Here is a 24519-nt window from a genome sequence, read left to right as displayed (position 1 = left end):
TCTAGCTACATCCTAAACCTGGAGGGTCGCATTCTTCACTTGGGGTTTTAATACTATCTCCACATTTTTCTATACATTTTATGTCGTTTTTGTTAATAGTTTATGAGCAGTAATATCCAGGATTTACTTTACAATCTAAGCTACATTAATCTAATTAAACTATAAATAAATAATTAATTAATAAATAAGTAAATTAGTAAGTTAATTATCAAATTTTTACTTTAATTTCCATCATCACATTCTTCTCCTTTATCTAATATGCCATTCTGGCAAGTAGAAAGCATACATATATCAAGCAAAAAGTTATTTAACTAGATGCATTTATAACCTGGTTAAATTTTGCATTAAATGCAACCTAAGGAATTACTGAAGGCTGTCGGATCATTTACTTCACACTCTTCTTCAGGTGTTTTGTACTTGTCACCACATACTGGTATGCATTTATTTTAAGTTGTATCATAATTATAATGTTTATTTACACAAGTGCATTGATTTAAATTAGGATCTAATACAACATTTGGGTTTTGAAAACAGGTAGAACAATTATTTACAGACGGTCCATTACAGGTCTTACAAGATGAATCACATTTTTCACATTAATTTGAAATAATGTTGAAATAAAAACCATCTTAACATTGATTGCAAGTTTCATCATATGAGTTCAAGACTGAATTATAAATTTTACTGCATCTAAAGCAATTAGCATCTTAGCATTTGAAGCATTTCTAAACTTATGGAGGGTTAGAAATTGAACTCTGATCGATATAACAACCATAATTACTCATAATCTTGCAATCAGTTGTGCAACCATAATCAGCTGAATCACATTCTTCATCACTTGATTTGATCCTATCTCCACAAGTTGATTTGCATTTAATATTACTACTACCAATGTCTTAGCTACAAGAATATCCTTGTTAGATCTTGCAGTTTAGGGAACAAAAATCATTATCAACTATTAAAATTAAAATATAATAAAATTTAGATATTATTTTAAATTAAAATGCTTACTTTAATTTCCGTCATCACATTCTTCACCTGAGTCTCTAATACCATCTCCACATTTTACTGTATTGCATACACTTAAATCGTATTATGGATTACTGAAACACTTATAGCCACTTTAAACCTTGCAGTTTATACATCCATTTGCATTATCAAATAGTAATGGATTTGAAATTTCACACTCCTCCTCAGGCGCTTTGTACATATCATGACATATAGGTAAACAACTTTATGAATTAATATCATATGAGTAATATTGGCTATTGCAAACGCATGTATTTGAGCTTTAATCCAGTATTACCCTTGAATCTTTTTGACTAAAACATGAGTTGCATTAGTTTTTAGAAGATCCAAAACATGTTTTGCATGATTAATCACAAGCTAAGCACTTGTTTTAAATATTATCTTAGTAATAATTATCCTTGCAGAACAGACATGATTGTTATTAACTAGGATCAGTTTTAGTACATTTCATGCAAAATGGATCATCACACTAAAAACAATTTGAAATTTAAAGTTAATCATTATATTTTGTATAACTACAACCAGAATTAACTTTAATTTTACATGTTGATTAATCACATCCTACATCATTACTATCACATTCTTCATATTATGTCACATAATTATCTCCACATACGCTGCTACATTTTGATATTCCAGACTAAGATGAGCAATTAAATCCTAGCTCAGTCTTGCAATCTAATGAGCATCCATCTCCGTTAACTATTTAGTTAAAAAATATTTTTTATTTTCATAATATTTAACAATTTTTTACTGTTATTTCCATCATCGCATTACTCTGATGAGTCTAATTTTCCATCTCCACATAAGGCACTTACACAAATATCTAAAAGATATGGATCTTAATGAAAACATTTAAATCCAGAAACAATTTTGCAATTAGAATCACAGCCTTATGCGTTTTAATAACTATTATCATAAGTTTCACATTCTTCTTCTGGCGTTTTGAATTTGTCACCACAAATAGGTTTGCATTTTTAGGTAGAGGGATCAAATGAATAATATTTAGATTTACAAGTGCATGTGTTGTCTGAATTAAAAACTATATTAGGGTCTGAGCTGTTGCATGATGTGCATTAATTAGGTTAATTTCCATTACAAGTCTAGCAAGATGAATCGCAAGATTAACAAATATTAGAAGCATCTAAATACTTATTACTGATACATTATTGACAAATAGGTAAATTAGTACTGTCAAATTTGCAAGACAAGCATAAGGGGTCATTGCATGACTAACATTAAAGACCATTTGTGTCAAGAGATGTTCCAGAAGGACAAGATTGAACACACTAATTATTATACAAATAATATCCTTAAAAGCATTATTAGCAAATGCCTTATGTTGCTTAATCACAAATTAAGCATGCTTTATCTAAACACTAATTTCTGCAAATCTAATTTTAATCATCTGGTTGTAAACCCTAATCACAAGTAGTAGTACACGCCAAGCTAATAGGATTCCAGTATTATTTAATTGGATTTAAGGGACAGGTGATGCAGGTTTTTGCAGCTGTAAAGTAATAAGATTACTGACACATTAGACATTAGTTATGATCACAAGCTTTACAATTAGGATAAGAAGAAGAGCATAGTACACAACTATTAAGCACTGAATCATTATAGTATCCTGATGGGCAATTATTTATACACTAATCCCCATACAAAAAAAATCCATTAGAACAGCTTAAGCATGAATATGGGTTATCTTACTTACAATCTAAACAGGTATTTGCACACTAAAATTTAATATAATTGATTTAAATAAGAAGAAGAGAAAAATAAATAAATAAAAACAAATATTTTACAGTATATCCTCCAACAATAAAATCTCTTATTCCAATATCGAAATTGGATTAATTATCAATAGTTATTAAAATGCTGGTTGATGTAGAATCTGCTATCACATACATGAATTCTCCATACGCATCTTGTTATTCAAAACCACAAAGATTGAACTAAGTTTTTAATATAAACTAATTGGTTACTAACTACACAGTTTAACCATTCAAACTCACTATAATGTTTGGAACAGGATTATTTTATGAATAATCTACCAAGTAAAATTTAAACCCAACTTTTATAAATTTACGAGCTACTTAAATAGGCACACTGATTTATATTTTAGTTTTGTTAATACCAGATTTAAAGCCTCCAAGAAGTTAAGTATCTCCACAAATAGTATACATAGAATTATTACCATAAAGAAAGCCACTATTATTTGAGTTAAGATTCATTATAGAAAATCCTAACTATTAAATATGAAAGGATGAAAATCTAAATTCTTATAATCCTTCAAGTGCAACAAATCCATCTATTTCAAATTAATTTAAATTAACAAAAAAATAGTTGTTTTAGTTAAAAAATTACTTGGAAGGCTTCTTATTTAATCTTAACAAATATTGTTAGTGTTACCATAAAATAAAGGACAAACAGTCATACATTTACCATTCCAAAGGTAGTAGTTTGGTAGGCATTATTAGCAGCTGTATCCATTTTATTAAAAAGATTAACAAAATTAATCTTATAAAACACACACTTAATTTTTATTAACCTTTCCTGAAGGGCATTTAGAAACACAAGTACCATTATCAAAAATATTGTTTGCACCTTAGCATTATGGACATATTCCATTTGTTGGATTTATATTATTGTAACATAATTTACACTGATTTTGTAATGGACCTGAGCAAGATAAACAAGAGAAATGACATTCATTTACAAAAACTTAAACCTATCCAATTGCAAAAGATTCGTTTGATGTACTCTCACAACCATTTATTTAAAATAGTTTACAGTTAGTTTAGAAAGAAATACTAAAATCAGAGTTTGCATCATCCAAAGTATATTCAGCTAATTATTATTATATAAGTGTATTAATAGATTAATTAATATTGTTATTTTTTTAAGCCACATTATTAAAATTTTAAATTACTAAAAAATAATAATTTTAAAAAAATTAAAACTATTTTTGAAATAAAATTAATTAAGGTAAAGATTGATTGATTAATTCAATAATTAAATAGTTAAAGATTTTTTAATATTTTTTTAAATATGAATTAATATTTTTAAATTTTTGTTAAAAATAAAAAATATATTTGAAGTTAAAATATTACTTCTATAGAAATAATTGATATATTAATCACCATAGCAAAGTCTTTATAACTTTATACTCGAATTACCATAGTCATATTAAATCCTATAAAAAAGTTTCTTTTATGATCCACCATATACAGATAAAGATTCATTATCCCAAGTCATTATGAGGTAGTAATCAATCCTTACATTTACCTAAAAATGCGGAGGGAGATTCTTTAGACTAAAAGTAGTAGCTGTAGCTTAGTAGGCTAATTAATACTCACCAAGATTAGCTTAATTGAATTCAATATCTTTTTAGTTGCAAATCATCTATTATCCATTACTCCATGAAGCATTAGGAAAAGCAGTGCTGTCAATTCTTTTATAAACTTAAATTTCACTAACTATTTGATGAAAAAATATTAAATTTAATATAAAATTATTTAATATTATGTATGAAAAAAAATACATGATTGCTATATTCTTAAATTTAATATTAAAATCAAAAAAAATATTTTTGTTTTGTTCATCTATTTTTTAGTTTCTTTTTTATTTTTTAAGATACATTAAATTATGAAAATTTTACTCACTAACAATCTATTAAATTATGATTTATTTCAGATGGATTTGAACTTTTGAAAGGAAAACAAAGTAAGCTAATAAATTTTAAAAATCATGCGTAAATTGCATATTTATTTATTTCATCATAAACGAATTTCAAATGAAGCAACTCAATTAATTAATATTTAGTGAATGTTTTTCATAATTGAGTAAATTTAATTTACCACAAATCATTTAAATTACACTAATTTATTTTGCTCAAGTAATTAATTTAATTTACATTTTAGTTTAGAAAGATATTAAAGTTAACTATTACACTAATTTAAGGAAGTCTAAATCTAATGCAGTAAAAGCATAATTATTTGCGTACTATTATTTCTATTCTTTTATTCTTTGAAGACCTATAATCAATTTAGGAGAAGTTTAACAAATATATAAATAATTTTTGTAAAATTGCATTTAAAAATTGATTTGAATGTCAAACACCTAAATGCTAGCATGATAAATATTTACAAAGCTTTATTTAATTTATATAAATGAGAAACTTTTAGTTTATAAATAATTAATTATAAAAATAATTATTTGCATTTTTAAATTTAGAGAAGAGAATTCCAAATACCAAGCTTTAAAAATAGTGCAGTGTAACTATATTGAGTTTTTCCTTAAAAAAATATAATACAAATTATGCAAAATAAAAATGTATATTCACACTTTCTCTCTATAGAAATAAAAAAATTCTATGTATAATAGTCTACAAAAATATTAATATCTAATCTATTTTAAATCTAGTTACTTATTATTTTTTTTTGCTACATTTATTTATAATACTTTTCAGATTATAGCAAACACCTTATCAAATCATTGTTTAATTAATTAAATAAAGCAAAGCCATAAATAAAGATAGATTATTTTACTAACAATTTCTTTGAATTTTTGATTCAAGCATTAATCTTTTTATAATGCATCAAAGAATTTACCTTAACCTTCGTTATTACTATCGTTCATAAATTTTAATAACTAAAATATTTTTATAAACAATAATCAATATTTTTTTTTTACCTCTTAAATTTTTAACCTCTTTCTATACTTGTATCATTATCGGTACATCATTAATCTTGATTATAGAATACAAAAAATAATATTTTTTTAAAAGCATTTGAATTATAAATTTTAGATAAATAACAAAATGTAAAACTACCAAATAAAGTATTGTATTGTTAGTTGAAAAAAATAAGGTGATTAGCTATTAATAATTAGTATAAATCATGATTTCAAAGGTTCAATAAATTATACCATTTATTTCAACTCAACCAAGTAAAATAATCTTCAAAAATAGGATGAACCATAATTACTCATAGACTTATAGGATAGTTATTTCCTTATATTTAGAAATAATATTTGCAAAATTTTGATCATGATAATATGCTTTTAATATAACTAGAATAAATAACACAAAGAAAAATATAATGATAAAACTCTTTAAATAAAATAAAAATAAGAAACTAGATAGTTTTTATATTTAATGATCAAAGCAATTAGGTTTAATGTCTATCAAGTTATGAGCTTTAATAAAAAGCTTTTGAAATATGATTAAGCAAATAACTTTAAATATAGGCAAAAAAAATTAATTATGATAATATAATTATTATCTTAGATGATAGATTTAATAACATAGGGATTTATTTCAATACATTTTAGGGAATTTATGATAAACTAAAGTGTTATAAAAATAAGACCAAAAAAACACTAAGAAATCCATGCATAAGTATAAGACTCAATTATATCCACTTCTATTTTATATAATACTATTAATAATTTGAAAATGAAAATAATAGAAAACCTTTGCAGATATAAAAAACTTTCCCCAATATAAAAGCCTCTCAAATATAATAAATTCTAAAATTTTAAATGTTTTTATTATTAAAAATCAGATAAATTTTTGCTATTTGATGTATTCAAAAAAAATAAATAAGAAAAACGATCAAATGAACAAGAAAAAATATAAATTAAATAAATACTTATTTTATTGAATAGGGAATAGAAAAGATAATATAAATTCTAAGTTAATAAAAATGGAAACTAATAAAAAATGAGCTTAAGAATTTATCAAAAATCAATTACTAATTAAATATGCTAATCAAATAAAAGCATATGTAAAATATAATTAATTCAACTACAAGCCCTATTAAAATAATAAAGTTCATTAAGTAGAAATAAAAATTATTATTTTCTATTTTTTTACTTAAGTTTTAATTTTTTGAGAATAATTTAAAATCATTATTTTAAAAAAGGATTAAAATGAAAATAATTTTTTAAATTAATATTGCAGATTTAAAATTACTTGAATAATTTTTTATTTAATTTTTAGCAATTTTCATCACAAAGAAACATTCAAAGTTTTTTTTAGATATAAAAAGGAAATTTATTAATTATCTAATTTTTATAATTAAATTTTATAAATATAATTGGTAAAAAATGTAAAAATATATTATTAAATAACATTGAATTTATCTTTCATTACATTTACAATCAAAAAAAATATTTCTATTCATTTATCTATTCATCAATTTTATTTGATATTAGTGAATGTTTTGAGCAATTTATTAAAATGTGATTGCATATTATTTTGTTTGATAATACTAAGTAGAATTCAATATATAATAGAAGTAGAAATTAACTGAATTAAAAAATTAGATAAGAAGATAAATTAGTTTATAATGAAATCTCTAAGGTTAACTTTCAAATATCATTCGAACTTTAGTTTCATATTTTTCTTCACATTATTTAAATTTCTTTCATGTAGAATTTAAGAACTTTCACAGCAAGTTATCTTCTCTTAAATTCCTCTATAAAGCCTGTAGTTTGATAGTCTTAATAATTTATCGTTGCAAACATCTTAGACAATTATTCAATAAATTTAGATAACAAATAATTTTATTTATATAAAAAATGAAAGAAATTTTATATAAATATTTGATTTGAAAAATCTTTAGAATGTTTAAAACTTAGAACTAGGAAAAGATAGTTTAGCTCATTCATTTACTGTTAGTTTAGATGATTCTAATTTATTTTTGGCATTATCCAATTCATTAATTAAATTCGATTTAAAATATGGAGAGAAAAATTAAATTTCTATTTAAAATAGGTTAATATCTCAAAATGCAATAAGTTAATAAATAAATTAAATTATAATAGATTTAGGTTATTCAAACATCTTAGTTTAAGGAGGAACTCAAATAGCTATTTACAAATATTAAGATCTTTCTAATTTTAAGTTACTTAATATAGGAGAAGCAATAAGCTTGGCGATTATATCGCAGGATGGTAAACTAATTTTTCTGAATTCAATATCTTAAAATGGAGGATCAAGTTTACGAGTTATAGAAATAAATTAGCAAACTGGGGATTTGAATGAAATAGCAGGTTTATATAATAAATTTAAAATAGATTATTTGGATGCAACAAGAGATTAAAATTTCATTTTCTGTTTTAACTAATAAAATTAATAACTCATTTCAATTAATATTCAAAATTTATAATCTCTTTACTAATAAAATTTGGATAAAATTAATATATCCAATTTTAACATTTTAAACTTACCATTTTTAAGTTCTTCTGCTATTGTTATTTCTATAAAATTACTATCCGATCAATTTCTATTAATAGGCATTAAATATTAAGGAATAAATATACTTGATATTTCTGATTAGAATTAGATTGTGTTATTTTATTAAATAAATTTTGCAGAGATCCCAATATTTTTAGACTTTAATGGAATAAATAGGAATTATTTAATAACCAGCGACTATTCTACCATACAAGTATTTTAAAGCTAGGATATTAAAGTAAATAATTCTATGCCGAATTTATTTAATATTCATTTAGAAAATTTCTTTCCAGTCTAATAAGCATAAAGCTGTTTATCTCTTAATAATAACATAAACATACTTATCTCTACAAGCAAATAAATAAATTTGTATTCTTTCTAGCAATAAAAGGATCCATTTTTGATAAAGTCTACTTTTCAGCTGAACTCTGTTGGTTAAAATATAATATTTGATTAAAGCTCTTCATCTCTTTACATTTAATCTTCTTAGATCTCAAACTATTTAGAGTACTACTAAATTGATTTTGATAATCAAAATTATAACCAAAATCCAAAATTAAATCTAATATCTACAGTATCTAATCCAAGTAATGCAAAATTACCATATGGAAATATGGTTAGAAGTAAAGATGGCACTATAATTGCAATAGCTTATGGAAATGGGTTTCTACTATTTGATTCAAGCAATTTTTAAAGCTTAAACTTGATAAAGTAAGTGAATTTATTTAATAATCAAGTAGATAATTTAGATATTACAAACGACAATAAATGGATTATATGCACATAAATCAATACAGGTTAATATGGATTTGTAAATATTTCAGACAAAAGTAATATTTCACTTAAAATTTTGTATCGCACGATAAGTGTTTAAGGAGTAGTTACCTTTTAAAATGGAGATTATGCATATCTTTATAGTGGATCTAAAGGATTGATCATTTTAGACACTTTAAAACTCCCATAAATAGCTATTGTTGGAACTTTATAGACAAGCGGATGGACAAACTACATAAATATACTGTAAAATGAGAATTTTTTGATTATATCCTAAACAAACTCAGAAATGGTATTATTGATTGACATACAAGATAAAGCTAATCCTCAGATACTCTCTAAAGTATAGTTAAATAGCGATGTAGGATATTCTTCATGTTTATCATAAGACCAAAGTTCACTATTTATTCTAAGTTAAAAAGGATTAAGGGCTCTCCCTATTTAATCAAAAATTTTATTCAATTAAATTCAATATATTTATGACTCTATTTCTTAATCCTATTAGCAAATTAATAGTAAATAAAATTTTAAAGTTGGTTTTTCTTATTCTATTTTCTTAACTCCTCTTTATCCTATTTAAGGTTAATAAATCACTGACATTTTTTATTATTAAAATTTTCAATATGAACCACTTCCTGACTGGATTACTTTTTCATATACAGAGAACACTATTTATATCAAAGCTACTAAAGAAGGTTTGGGCTAATCTGAAAAAATCCCTTTATCAAATTAAAATATAATCCTCTTACAAGTCTAAAGTCCCCTCTCTTAAGATAGTTTCATATATTCAAAAGATACTGATGGAATAGCTTTAAATTAAGATTAAAGTAGTTTAATTTTTTAATAAATGAGAGAAAAATTTTATATTACCAATTAAAATTTAACAAATCCTTAATTTTTTTAGCAATTCGATTAAATAAGCTTAAGTCTTTAAGGATTTAGTAACGATTAGCTTCTACTTTTAACTTAATTAACTCTCAGAAGACTACTTTAAAGTATTTAAATAGTCCCAATTCAGTTTGCAATTGAATCATCCTTAAAATTAGATTTTACTAATCCATAATAATTAATAGATACTTCTTAAACCAACCTCACATGCTAATTTTAGGTGATTGACGACAGCTATGGGGTTTTCATAAATAAATCTTATGATGGAGTATTAAGTTTTTTGAGTTTAGATTCCAGATAGCTCGTGTTGCAAGGAGTACCACTTAGGATAAATTAAATTTTAAGTGAAAAAAGTTTATTGTTTTTGAACTTTACTGAAATAAATTAGATAAAATTTAATCTTACAATTTCAGATTACGTCAATTTTGATGTTTTTTAAAATATCTCCCTTTATAATTCAAATTTTAATAGTTTTACATTATACAAGCCTGTTTAATTAAAATTAAAGCTTTAAGATTAGCTTGAAAAAACTCATCCTAATGGAGTTTTATACATAAATAGCTAAGTTGGTTTCTAATTTGATAATTTAACTTTCGAAAGTGCAGATTTATCAAGTATTTCTTATATCATATTAATAAAAAGTAATAATTAAGAATAACTCTAAAATTTAAACTTTTAAAACCAAATACTATTAGAAAATATAAAAAATTAATCTGCTTTAGGATATTAGCTTATACCTCTAGATTTCTGGATGGATGTAGATGTTATTTAACTGAGATTTACTGGATACTCAAGTCAACAGCTTTATTTTAATAATTATTAATTTAAAATAATAGCATTTGATGGATATTCATTTGCTGAAGACGAATTTTAAATTCATTTGACAGGAATTCCTGCCTCATTTATTGTACTCATTATCTTATATGCTTTAGGGCCATTAATAATATTAGCAATCATATTTAAATTGAGAAAAAGTCTTTAAAATTTGTATATTTTAAAAAAGTGGGGAAGAAAATACTAGGAATAAGTCAATGCAAACAGCTACTACTTAAAAAAAATTGTATTTGTAGGTGATAATTTAAAGTAAGCTCAAAAATTGATGGATGCTATGATTGAATTCATTTTGTCTAATGATAGTAAATTTAAAAATTATTGTAAATAAAATATTTTAGATACCAAATTAAAAGTAAACACTAAAAAGAAATATAATACTTAGCTTCAAAACGAATTAGAAATTAAATTTTCTAACAACGATGCTGCTAATAAGAGAAAATAAATATCAAAGAGCTATTACAATAACATTGTCCCAAAAAATTTTGCTTCACAAGAATTAAAAGATTAAAAGGAACTTGCTAATATTTTTAAATAAACGAGTTCCAATGTATAGCAGCTTAAAAATTAACAAGAACAGGGAATAAATAAATTTCTGGAATATAAATCTTCAAAAACTATCAAAAGAAATAAAAGCCTCAAAAAGTTAATCCTTTTATTTATTGATTAAGAAACAAAAGATCTCAGCATTCAAAAAATAGCTTACTTTTTAAAATACTTTGATATAAAATACCATTTTGAAGGTAAAACATATGAGCCAGAATACTACAATTAGTAAATCATTGATTAAGGAAATGTTTTTCATTATTGCTTGATGTCTATTATTTCTCTATACTTGTTAAAGTTAGATTATCTTAGCTATCAAACATTACTTCACCTTAAGAAACTAGTAAAACTTTATTAAAACTAAAGAAAAGAGTAAAATGAATTTTTAAATTGTAATTGGTATACCAAATATGCCTATATTAAAGACCAAAAACCGTTTTCTTATTCGAATATAGCTATAAAACCATATCCAGAAATATTTTTTGATATTGACATGATTCAAAGTGATCTAAAAATAATATTTGAAGACATTCAAGAAATATTTTAAAATAAAAAAAGTATTTAATTTCTATAAGAATTTGTTTAACAAAATGTTCATTTTGGATTAATAAAATAATTTTTGATTTCTAAGAAATTAGGACTAGTAAAAAACAAAAATATTAATTAATTTCCATTTAAAGAATGCTCTATACACCTTAGGAGTAGTGAAATAGATATTATTGAATGCTTTAAGCATGATCTTTCTGTTTAATTTTACAATTTAAGGTATTACTTCTAAAAAACTTCTTATTAGTTACTCCTAAGCAAAGGTATAAACTTAATGCCAAATTGGATTAAGTTAGAAATCAAAAGTCAAAATTGTTTAGTTATCCATGGAATTCCTACATTTTATGAACTTGGCTAGTTATAAATTAGAATTTATGATAAAAGAAAAATAATAGTGTGTCAATTTAGTTTGTAAATATTATTGAGAGGATAAAAAAATGTCCAATCTGCGAAGAATGTTGGCTCTTAAAACCTATAAAATGGATTGACTTTCATAAATAAATTTTCATCAGTGATATTATCTAATTAAAATATAAATAACTAATAGCAGAATCCATAACAGTACCAATAGGAATAACAATAATAAGAAAAGCTTTCGCCTCTTAATCTAAAAGGTGAATAAGATCAAAAGTAAATATTTTTTTATTTAATAGTTTTTACTTAAATAATTTAAAATAGCATAGAGCAACAAAATATATCTTTCAAATCTAAGATTAAAAGATAAAGTTCAATAGCCAGATCGTCATTTATATCAATTAAACTTAACTAAATAAACGAAATTGATGATAAACTGACAGAAAGAAATGCTTTCAAAAATAGATAGGATACATAAGAGTTAGATTTAGCTGATGAGTGTGCAATACATTTAAATTTCTCCTAACATAAAAAATTTAAAAGAAAAGAAACAATTTAAGATTGAAATAAACTAAATTGAATAAAAAAAGTATAAAAATTTATATGAAAAATGAAAAAAATAATTTATGTTCAAATTATTTTAATATTTATTTATTTTTAATACCTCTAAATTCTAAACAAAGTTATACATAAATTAATATTTCTAAAAACTTATTTTTTTCTCTTTTAGATGAAAATCTATTTTTTTACTTTAATTTTTTTTTTTGAAAATAATACAATTTAATTAAAATGATGAATGAAAATTATTTATTAAATATTTTGATTTAAAAAAATAATTTAAAAATTTTATGAATTTAGGAATATTTAATAAAAAAAATAAATTTACTCAAATGTTTTTGAATTATCTATTTAAGAAATAATTACAAAATAAAGATAAAAATAGAGACTGACGTACTTATTAATAATTATTTTTATATATTATCAAATTTTTGTATTGACTTTGCTTAACTAAATCATATTTTATTTTTTTATAAAATGTCTGTACAAGTGTTATTTGATTATCCTTATTGATAAAATCAAGATAGAAATATAAATTGCTGAAAAAAAAATGATTGCTATAATTGCTAATAAAATTCTAATATTTTAAGAGAATTAATCTACTAAATCGTCATAAATAATCCAATTAAGGCTTACAGATCCAATCAGCAAGCAGAAACGGCAAAAAATTTAATTTTTGTTAAAAGTATCGTCTGGAAACGGCCTTGTTAATAATAGCAACAAAGTTTCAATACTGAATAAGCATTATATGAATATGATTTGCTTTATTTTTGTATCTGAAAAAAATATCAGTGCATAAACAAAGAGTATTTTCCTGATAAGAATGATTCCATTAAAGATATGATATTATTACCTAAATTACAAAGTAGAAAACTCTTAAAATTTTTGCTCAATTTTTTTAAAAATAGAATCACTTTGTTTTGATTTATTTGTCTAAAAACCTATTAAAGCTAATATAATCTATGAAGAAAATAAGATTCCGCTTAGTATAACAGACATTAATTCGAACAAATTATTTGAATTACTGTCATACATCTAGAGCTAAAAACTTATACAATATTTATAGAATGTAAGAAATATTAAACCTACAAAGATCATGAAAAAGAATCTTTTATTATATTATGAAATTATTTTATTGACTAGATTTTTACTTCTTAGGTTAACTAATTTATGCAAATAAGAAAGAAAATAGATGAATAATGCTATAAACCAAATAATAGTGGGCTGAATCATGTTGCTAAATATATTTGAATCTACTTTTTCTCTTGAATAACTGAATGGCACATTTGCTGTTTGAGATTAAATGTTAGGTAGAAACTCGAAATTGCTGAAGTTAAAAAACTTTAAAAAGATATAAAGAGATACTGGATAGCTGGCATTTACATAGACTAGAAGATTTATTGTTTACAGTAGATCAAAGATACTGACAAACATCCAAAATGGGATAAAAAATAGCAAAGAGTATATTATGATTCCTAAAACTATACTTATAACGCTAGTAAGAAATTTCTGATTTTCATCTTAAAATATCTAATTAGTTTAAACACATTCATATGATGAACCTAATTCATAATTTTTATTGCATACTTCACACCTCCAACTATTTCCAGCAGTACAAATTTAGCAATTCTAAACTTTACAATCTAATAAACATTAGCTATTAACATCTTTTTAATATTAAGATAGACATTCAAAACACTTTTATGAATCTCCTTATTAACATTCTTTGCAATTTGGTACTGAACATTATTATTAGCAATTCAAATTAGTATCTAATTAATAATTTTAATCACAAATAGAACATTATTAGTTGTTATTTAAAACACACTATTGACAATTTAAAACCTAGCAATCCTAAATACATTACTTATTATAAGAATCTATTTTAAATTAAGACAAACAAGTTTAGCACTATTTTTGATTTCCTGAAATGCATGTTTAACAATTTGAAACTTAGCAATCAAAGGTGCATTACAAGTTAGAGTCTATTTTGTACTAAGCAATACAATTTAAACATTAATTTTGATTTCCAGTTAGACAAGTTTAGCAATTTTTAACTTAACAATCAAAAATACATAAACCATTCGAATCTAGTTTATACTACAAGTTACAAACTTAGCAGGAATTTTAGTTTCCTGCCACACAACTCATGCAATTCTAAACTTGACAATCAAAAATACATTAAAAACTGGAATTTAATTTATATTAAGAAATACAGTTCAAACATTAAGATTGATTTCCAGTTACGCAAGTTTAGCAGTTTGGAACTTGACAATCAAAAATACAATCACCATTAGAATCTAATTTATATTATTAATTACATATTTAGCAATAATTTTAATTTCCAGCCACACATGTTTAGCAATATTTTGCTTAACAATCAAAAATACATTAAAAATTGGAGTTCGTCTTATATTAAGAAATGCAATTCTAACATTCATTTTAATTACCAGATCTGCAAGTATTACACTATGGGACTAGGCAATCAAACACGCATTACCCGTTGGCATTAGTTTTATATTATTAGTTGCATTATTAGCATTTATTTTAATTTCCAGCTACACAAGTTTAGCAATTTTAAACTTAACAATCAATAACACATTACAAATTTTAATCTACTTTATACTATGTAATACAATTCAAACATTATGTCTAATTTCCAGTTACACATGTTTAGCAATTTTGAACTTAACAATCAAAGATGCACTGTCCACTTGGATCTGTTTTGTATTATAAATTACATAATTAGCATTAATTTTAATTTCCTGCCACACATGTTTAGCAATTTTATACTTAACAATCGAATACACATTAATTATTTTAATCAATTTTATATAAAAAATTGCATTTCTAACATTTGTTTTAATTTCCTGCTATGCATACTTAGCAATTTGAAACTTAACAATCAAAGATGCACTATAATGTTTAGTCTGTTATATATTATGAAATGCACTATGAGCACTAGGTTTAGTTTCCTGTTATACACGTTTAGCAATTTGAAACTTAACAATCAAAAATACATTATTAATTTGAATCAAGCTTATAAAGTTGATCGCATTGCTAGCACTTAATTTAATTATTTGTTTAGCATACTGCGCAATTAGGAACTTAACAATCAAATATACAGTTGAAATTAGAGTCCAATTTATATTAGGATTTGCATATATGACACTGATTTTAAACTTCTGAAACACAAGTTTAACAGTTTTATACTTGGCAATCAAAAACACATTGCTTGTTCTAATCTAATATATACTAAGAATCGCAAGTTTAACACTATATTTGATTCCCACTAATACACATTTAGCAATTTAGTACTTAACAATCAAATATGCATTAAAAATTATCATTCGTTTTATATTATTAAAAACAGGTTTAACATTAATTTTAAATACCTGGCTAGCAAGTCTAACAGTTGGTGACTAAGCAGCTAAATTAGCATTAATAATTTTAATCAATTTAATATTAATCATTACAACTATTACATTACTACAAGTTACTATCATTACATATTTTACAATTTTGAACACCACAGCAATTATATTGGCTGGTTAAGTAGTATCCTAATTAGCATTAACTGCACTTAGTTTTATCAGTCAATTAATATTAGCTACAATAAGGAATAATTTAATAACATAATTTAGAATTATTATCCAATAAACAATTCGAATAGCATTATTAACATAAACCTATTTTATAAATTAATATTTAAGAAAATTTTATAACGCGTATTTAATTTACCTGTTGTGATATCTACTTGACTACAGCAGGGATCGCTGCTAGCTTAGCAAATAAAAGGTTTTACTGGATTTTAATACATATTTGGCTAAACACACTAGTTACATGTAGTTTAATTACATTTTAAACAGCTCTGATCGCATTAAAGGCAAACATTTCTTGTATAATTTGTGGTAGTTAAGACGCTTGTGTAAAAACCATTAGGGCACTATTATACACAGGTGTATTTATAAAGAGATTAAGTTATATCAGAGCAAAGTAAGCATTTTGATGAAGCTTGATAGCATTAAGAACAAGATTAATCACAATTAACACATTACTATAAGTTTGTATCGTAATACTAATTTAACTAACAAATGGGATTAAAGTAAACATAAACTTGAGCATTAATAAGATAAAGAAGAGAAGCAGGAAGCCTTTAAGTGCAATTATTTGAATCTGTACATGATAGACAATATTATTCACAGCTTAAACATGAAAATCCAGATAAATAAGTCCCAGGAGGACAGGATGTAACTGGAGAATCGTTGTATAAATAGTAGTTGGTTGATGGTTAGATACACTTTTTATTAGATAAACACTAATTACAATTCGGATCACAAGCAATGCATAAATTATAAATATAAGTAAAACCATTATTACAAGAATTGAAAGGTATGCATTAACTTGATGGAGATGTTTAAAGTAGTAAGTATCCGTATTAACAGTAGGTGCATAATGGTGTTATTGTATTTGATGAATAAGTATCGCAATAATTTATAGGAGTTTCGCAATTTTTAGTTGAAGAATTTTAAAAAGTATACGATGGGCAGCTGTCTATACAATTCCCATTAATATTAAAAAAATTTGTAGAACATTTTTAACAAATTTATTAAGATTATCCATTAATTGTGGCTTGAGTTGTTGTCAAGCACGTAGAAAAATCTTTGCAGTATTTAATATAATAAGATGATTTTTATATACTTTAAATATATTAATTAGAAGTACAAGAACCAACTACACGATATTGAGATTCTGTAATATTATAGTACATGTAGTATTTTGTAGGCCTCATAAATAATTAGCTGCAAACTCCCTAAAAGTTATAGTTAAAATTAAGATTACAAACTGAGCAAAGGTTGTTTGTAGTGTTAATTTTTAAACAATTGTTATTTGAAACAATGTTACCATACTTATCAAAAGAATACCCTACCATCTATTATAAATTTATAATTGGACAAGAAGGGTCACTGTTATCCTGCCCAATGTCACAGTAGTATTCTGATTTAGTATCACAGGATATCATAGCCAGATTACTACATTGAGTACACTAAGAACTATTATTTGGCAGATAATAGTTAGTTGGACAAGTATATGCATTATAATTTATTCCATTTACATTGTAAGTATAAAGGAAGTAAGTCTATGAGCAGGTGGGGGTAGTCATATCACATTTGATGCATGAATTTTTATTCTAATAGTAAATTTATGATGGGCAGTTTTAAACACAAGAAGAAGTAAAATAGCTAGGCTAGCATGTTAAACACTATGACATGCTTTCATCTAATTAATATAAGCATTAGTTCATAGAGATTGGGATGCAAGTTGAATATTATGTAAAGGATTAGAATGGTTAAAAGAAATATTGCGAAGGGCAAGTTCTAAAAAAACAATTTCCATTTATTTAGAGAGTGATATCATTTTAGCAATTATTTTCTACACAAGCTAGCCTCAATAAATTTAATGTATATCCAATAGGGCACGCAGAAACACATTAGTAAGAATTTGAAGCATAATTAAAAAGTTTAAAGAGAAAAGGCTAGCATATGTCATCAAATATACCAAATTTAGGGTCATAGCCTTTCCAGTTGTTGCTTACATTTTATCCATTTATTTATATAATTTTATGAAAAGTAAATGGAAAACAAGAAAAATGGTAATTATTACTGGTTTACTAATAATAAAATTAAGGTTTACAATTAGTTACACAAGAACCTTGTTGGTTAAAATATCCTATTTTACAATAAGTGCAACCAAATTAAGAACAGACTTGACAATTAGGATCTTAACAAGGCACACAAACTCCGTTATTTAAATAAACGCCATTGAAGCAACCACAAGAGTTTTATGCAGTATTTATTTAGAAAGTATCTAGGCATTTGATAGGGTAAATAGTAAAACCTGTTACAACTCCATTAGAAATTTGCTTTTATTTTCAATAAATATTTTAATATAAATAAATTTTATCAAATTAATTGGAATTAAGTTTTAAGATTTAGATAAAAATATTTTTTTTATTAAATTGAAAAATTAAATAAAAAAGAAAAGAAAGAATATATAAATTAGTTCAATTCAAAGTATTTTATACCAAAATATTTATTTTTTTACATTTTGATAAATTGTTTGTTTGTATTTAAATTCATTGTATATTTATTTATTTTAAATAAAGTAGAGATAAAATTAGTATCATTATTTATTTTAGATAAAAAAGGAGATATAATTTGAAAATATTATACCAGCGTAGTTCCACAATCTTAAAAATAGCTGCTTGAAGGGCATTGCTAACATTGATTGTTAATTGGATTTTTAAAATAACCATAAGCACAATTAGAAGTACTACAAATTTCATAAGTGTTATCCATAACATATCCAGTCTAACAAACGAGGCATTTTGTTAGCGATAAACAAATACTACAATCATATTTGCAACTTTAACAAGAATTCTGATAAAAGTATTATCCAGCTGGACAAGCTAAGCACAAGAATTAATTCTAGAGTTATACTTTATAATAATTTGGCAGGCAATCTAAACAATCTTTTTATTAGTATCCATTACAAGTACTACATCCTTAAAAACATTATTCACAACTCCCTGTTAGTTCATTAAAATAAGCTCCTGAGCTACAAATAAGGTCCCCGTTAACTAGTTAGCATACTAATATAACTAAAAATATACTCGAAAATAGATATCTTATTGATTGTTTTTAAGTCATTTTAGTTTTTGAATTTGCTTTTAAAGTATTAAGATAATCAATTTCATGTTAAGTAAATTAATTTAATTAATAGTAAAATTAAGACTTCAGCACCAAAAAGTCTTAGCTTTAATATACATTTTAAGAAATATTTACATACTAAAACTTTTTAGATTTTTATTCAATCATTTTCTTTAAAATTTTCATCTGCTTTCATATTTATTAAAGGATAACCATATAAATCGAAAACAATATTTTCTCAATTTTAATTTAAGAGTGTTATGAAATTTTCTTCATCTAGATAATTTAGGTTTATCCTTTAAAAAAGTTGGATAAATGGATAGAGAGGTTAAATAATATTAATCTATTCAGATTTCTATCACATTTTTTATTTTTATTAATTAAATCTGTCCATATTTTCTATTTAAAAGCCTTGACATATTAAAAAATCAATCATAATTCAGATGCAGCATATAAACTATTCAATTTCGAAAATTAATTTAATTGATATTGGTGCAAAATTAATTAAACAGAAAAGCTGTTAACAAAAGCACTTTTCTTTTTACAGTATTTATATTTTTGATTGAGGAGTAATCATATTTTACTAAAACCCAAACAAATGATTTGTATTATAAATGAATAATTATAAAATAATTAATATTATTTCAGAAGCTATGGGTAAAAAAATGATAAAATTATTTCCAGATAAATTCAAATTATTTTTTTTAATGTTTCAAAAAAATAAAATAAATCTTCATTAAATATAATAAATCTTTTTAAAATATTTAAATAATTTTCTTATTTATGGAGAATTGAGTGAAAAAAAAAAGACTCTAGATTATTGATATTTACTTGTGGTAAAAATCTTACTTTTTAAATTCTTTTCCTACTGATTAAAAAAATCAAACGGATATTTTACTTATTACTTTAAAGTGATTTATTATTACCTTTTTAATTGATTATACCTTCTCAATATTTGAAAGGTTAATTTAAATTATCCATCTATTTTAAAAACAAATGAATCACAGAATTTGCTGCACTTTTTATTAATATTAATAATTTACCTGAATTTAAATTTTTCACCTTTAAAAGAATAAATATATATTATTCATATATGTGGATCAAATATTTTTATTAATTTATTCAAATACTCCAAAAAATTCAAATAGTATGAGGAAAATTGTTTTGTTCAAAGACTCATATTGATTTATTGAAAAATTAAAATTTTATTTGATTTAATGATTAAGGTAATTCACTAAAAATTTTGATTTGTGATACTTATTATTTCAAAATGTAATTCACAGCTAATTTACACTAAATAAAAAATATAAATGGCTAAAATATAGTATCAAAACTTTAAAATGCTAGGTAAGAGCAAAATAAAATTTATTTGAGTATTTTATAATATGAAAAATGAAGTAAGTAAGTTATAATAAATTAAAAATATAAATTTTAAAATGAAATTCATTATGCTGAATAAATATTTTAATATAATAATGTTATTATACAATAAAGAAATATATGTTCTTGGTGGCTATTTAAGCAACAATGAATTTGAGTATATATCTTGAATTTTTATAATTAATTATTATTCTCAAAGCTTGCCAGTATTACCGTTGTTATTGTTTCCATTATTGTTATTATTACTCTAAGTAGCAAACTTGAAAGCAGTATCATAAAGTGATTTATTTGAGGTAGAGCTTTATGATTTAGTTTGAGAAGCTTAGGAATTATTAGAAGCTTTCTAGGAATCAGAAGCGGCTTAATCAGATGCAGCTTTATCAGCAGCGGCTTTGTCTGAAGCAATACTAGCAGCAGTTGCTTTAAGATTTGCTTATCTATCAGCGGTACTCTTTTCACTTTTAGCTTTATTCAAAGCGGCTTAATCAAGTGTTAACTATTTTTAAGCTTGGGTAAGAGAGTCTTTAGCAGCTTGCTTAGCAGCAAGAGCTTAATTTTTAGCAGCTTTATCAGCATCTGATTTAGAAGCTTAGAATTTTGCAACAGCAGCATCGTATGCTTTTGAAGCTTAATCAAATTATGATTATAAATTAGCTAAAGTTGTTTAATCTTAATTAACTTTTGCTATAGCATCTGAAAGAGTAGCATTTTTAGCTTAAGCCAAATTAGTAGCATCTTATAATTCTTTTTGAGCCTTATCAGATGCTTTTTAAGATGCATTAGATTTGTCTAATGCTTTTTAAGCCTTTTCAGCTGCTATCTTTGCTGCGGAAGCATCTTTATTTGCAGCATTTTGATCAGTTTAGGCTTATTAATTAGCACTATCCTTTTATTACTTTAAGTAAGCAATAATAGTACTAACACTAATTTTATTGGTAGCAGCAAATTTCTGAATGGCTAATTAGAGTTGACTTGCAGAGGCAATCCAAGTTGGGAGTTATTACTAAATCTAACTGATTTAAGTACTATTCAATTATTAGTTATTCTAGCCAGAAGAGCTTGCTCCACTTCCACTACCACTACCAGAGGCAGAACTAGAAGAATCAGCAAAAACCAACGAAATGGTTAATAATATTGCTAAAGAGACAAATATTTTTTTCATTTTTGAGAAATAGTTAGTTTTACTATTTTTTTTCAAATAAGTTTTTTTTGTTTTTTGATTTTAATTAAATATTATCTAACTTTTGTTTGATCAGTTTATAATTAGAGATACTCTCTTAATTTTTCAGTATTAATATATAAAAAATCAGGCTGTATAACATTTCGAAGAAGCTTGAAAAAGGTTTGTAAATTAAATTAATGTTATTCAGTAAGATAAATTCTGAGGTAAATTTTTTCTTCATTAAAAAAGTTAGTAAAATTTTGTTTTACATAAAGTTAAACTGAGTTAACATGTAAAAATAAAAACAAATTTTATTATAGAATAAATTTTTTATGCAGATATTTATAGGTCATATAAATTTATTTCTGTTTTATGGTTTTAAGTTAAAATAACAATTCTTGCTGATATAATTTTTAGGAATTGTAAACATTTTGTTTAGTTAATTAAATTACATTTATAGAATTTTATAAAATTTATTCAGTTGTTTTAAAATTTAAATTTCACTTTAATATGGAAATTTAAGATAATTTTTAAATTATCTTTACTTTAAAATCATTTGACATTAACTAAAGTAGAAATAATATTTTAATCCTTAAAATTTCTAAAAACCTTTACTTGTTTTACAAATAAAAAATTTGAAGAAATCATAATTCATCTAAGTTGAATGTTTGATTTTTTTTCTATTGGAAAAAATGAGAAGAAAATCTATAAAATCAAAGACTATTGATTTCAAAAAAAAGTTAATTTGTCTTTTTAAATTAATATTTTTTAAGATGCAAGAATTACCTGAATTTTTATCAATATTAATCATTTTTTGTTACGAGCTTCTTTTGAATTTAAAGAAGCCAGCTCTTTTTCGCTTAAAACAAATTTTAGTCCTTACTGGAATAATTATTTTTACCATGTGTTTTTATTTATTTTTATCATAAAAAACAAATAATTATGTATAAACAGTAAGATATTTTAAAAAACGCAGATAATAAGAAATACATAAATTTTGTTTAATTTTAGAAAGACTTGAATTATTCTTAATAATTTTATCAAGATATTTTCCTTTTGCTTCAACTTTTTTATTTTTGAAGATACACATTTAAAGAAATGTATTAAAAAATCTGAAAAATTAATTTTTATTTTACTTAATTTTAGCAAACTTTATAAATCATACTTCTTTAATGATATATAATAATAATCATTAAAATATCATAAATCAACTTTAAAAAAAGATCTGTTTTGTAACATACTCAAAATTATATAATTAGGATAAAGTAGAATTTAAAAAATCAATAAAATGAATAAAAGTTTTTAATTATTTTTAATAGTTTAATCTTTTTATTGCTTATTCTTAAAGATATTTTCACACAAACACCACATTTGAGTATCTAAGACTATTTTTAAATTAATATAATTAAAGACTCTTACACAAAATTGCAAGTGATTTTCGAAAAATAAATATAGCTTCAAAAATTTTTAATAAAACTAGTGAAGAATAACTTGAAGTTATTAAAGCTAATTCAAAGAAATTTTGATTAACAAACAGATAAGAAACAAAATTTTACATTTTATTCAAGCGCTAGATACAAATTTAATTTACTTTAAAGTGTATGTAGATTTTATTTTTAAATTAATGCTATTTTATACCACACTAGCTCAAAAATGAGAAAAGCCACTTTTTATTCTTTAAAAAATATTTTTTGTTGGCTTTTAAATTAATTATTTTTTTAAATAAAACATTTAAGATTTATTTTTAGTATTAAAATCGATTTGATATTTTATTTATAAATTTAAATATTTCTTTTAATACAATAACTAAAGATAAATAAATATTATTTAATATTATTTTTATTATAATTATTTTTAAAAATCCAAAATATCAAAATACTTTAATTTAATTTTATCTTAATGAATTTTTTGCTTTCATGAATAGTTACAAATCAATATTAGTAATTTTTATAAAAAATCAAATATTTAAATCAATAAATAATAAGAAAGTAGGGACTTTAAAAGATATAATAAATTTAAAATTTAAAGAAGGATCTTCTTTGAAACATACAAATTTTCTCAAGTAGAAAATATTTTGTGATAACTAAAAATTTATTTTGAAATAATTAATTACTTTTATTAAAAATTTTATTTATTTATTTAATAAATTTATAGATACAAAAAAGCAATTTACTTTCTCTCATAAATAAATGATTAAAACTATTTATTTATTTACTTTCTTAGATTATTCTACAAATATTAATATTATTTAATTAATTAAAATTTTATTTTAAAAATAATTATTTGAGTGTTGGATGTAAAGTATAAATGTTTCAAATTCTTATGAAATTTGAAAAATATTTTAGTAATATAAATTTTTCAAATTAAAAAAATATTTTTATTAATTAATTCATATTTTAAAAATTAATTACAATTCTAATAGATAATTTTAAAATTTATGAAAATAAAAATATTTAAACTAAAAAATTTTAATTAAAAATAATAGTGAAAACTCGAAT

The 24519-nt window shown here is 23.2% G+C and overlaps 4 protein-coding genes across 4 annotated transcripts; 1 reads left to right on the top strand and 3 right to left on the bottom strand. All coding sequences in view use genetic code 6, as the record gives it.

Moving 5' to 3' along the window:
- Window positions 1-3259: 3259 nt before the first annotated feature.
- Window positions 3260-4434, bottom strand: TTHERM_00895950 (zinc finger, LSD1 subclass family protein, putative; the record flags this gene model as incomplete). The annotated part of the gene is made up of 2 exons (XM_001031242.2): window positions 3260-3879; window positions 4143-4434. 2 exons carry the CDS (start codon window positions 4432-4434, stop codon window positions 3260-3262), a joined length of 912 nt encoding a protein of 303 aa, XP_001031242.2.
- Window positions 4435-8885: 4451 nt separating this feature from the next.
- TTHERM_00895920 (transmembrane protein, putative) lies at window positions 8886-12776 on the top strand (the record flags this gene model as incomplete). The annotated part of the gene is made up of 5 exons (XM_001031239.2): window positions 8886-11539; window positions 11610-11683; window positions 11767-11868; window positions 11992-12487; window positions 12536-12776. 5 exons carry the CDS (start codon window positions 8886-8888, stop codon window positions 12774-12776), a joined length of 3567 nt encoding a protein of 1188 aa, XP_001031239.2.
- Window positions 12777-15408: 2632 nt separating this feature from the next.
- On the bottom strand, window positions 15409-19647 carry TTHERM_00895910 (hypothetical protein; the record flags this gene model as incomplete). Its single annotated transcript, XM_001031238.2, has 8 exons — window positions 15409-15489; window positions 15625-15771; window positions 15983-16009; window positions 16165-16199; window positions 16255-16458; window positions 16511-18692; window positions 19083-19421; window positions 19615-19647. The coding sequence occupies 8 exons, from the start codon at window positions 19645-19647 to the stop codon at window positions 15409-15411; spliced, it is 3048 nt and encodes a 1015-aa protein (XP_001031238.2).
- Window positions 19648-21052: 1405 nt separating this feature from the next.
- Window positions 21053-22072, bottom strand: TTHERM_000895909 (hypothetical protein; the record flags this gene model as incomplete). The annotated part of the gene is made up of 1 exon (XM_012796699.1): window positions 21053-22072. Exon 1 carries the CDS (start codon window positions 22019-22021, stop codon window positions 21053-21055), a length of 969 nt encoding a protein of 322 aa, XP_012652153.1. The 5' UTR covers window positions 22022-22072.
- Between the last annotated feature and the right edge of the window lie 2447 nt (window positions 22073-24519).

The sequence above is a fragment of the Tetrahymena thermophila genome (assembly GCF_000189635.1).
Source record: "Tetrahymena thermophila SB210 genomic scaffold scf_8254707, whole genome shotgun sequence".
NCBI classification, from domain to species: domain Eukaryota; phylum Ciliophora; class Oligohymenophorea; order Hymenostomatida; family Tetrahymenidae; genus Tetrahymena; species Tetrahymena thermophila.
This window is presented reverse-complemented; position numbering and strand designations above follow the sequence as displayed.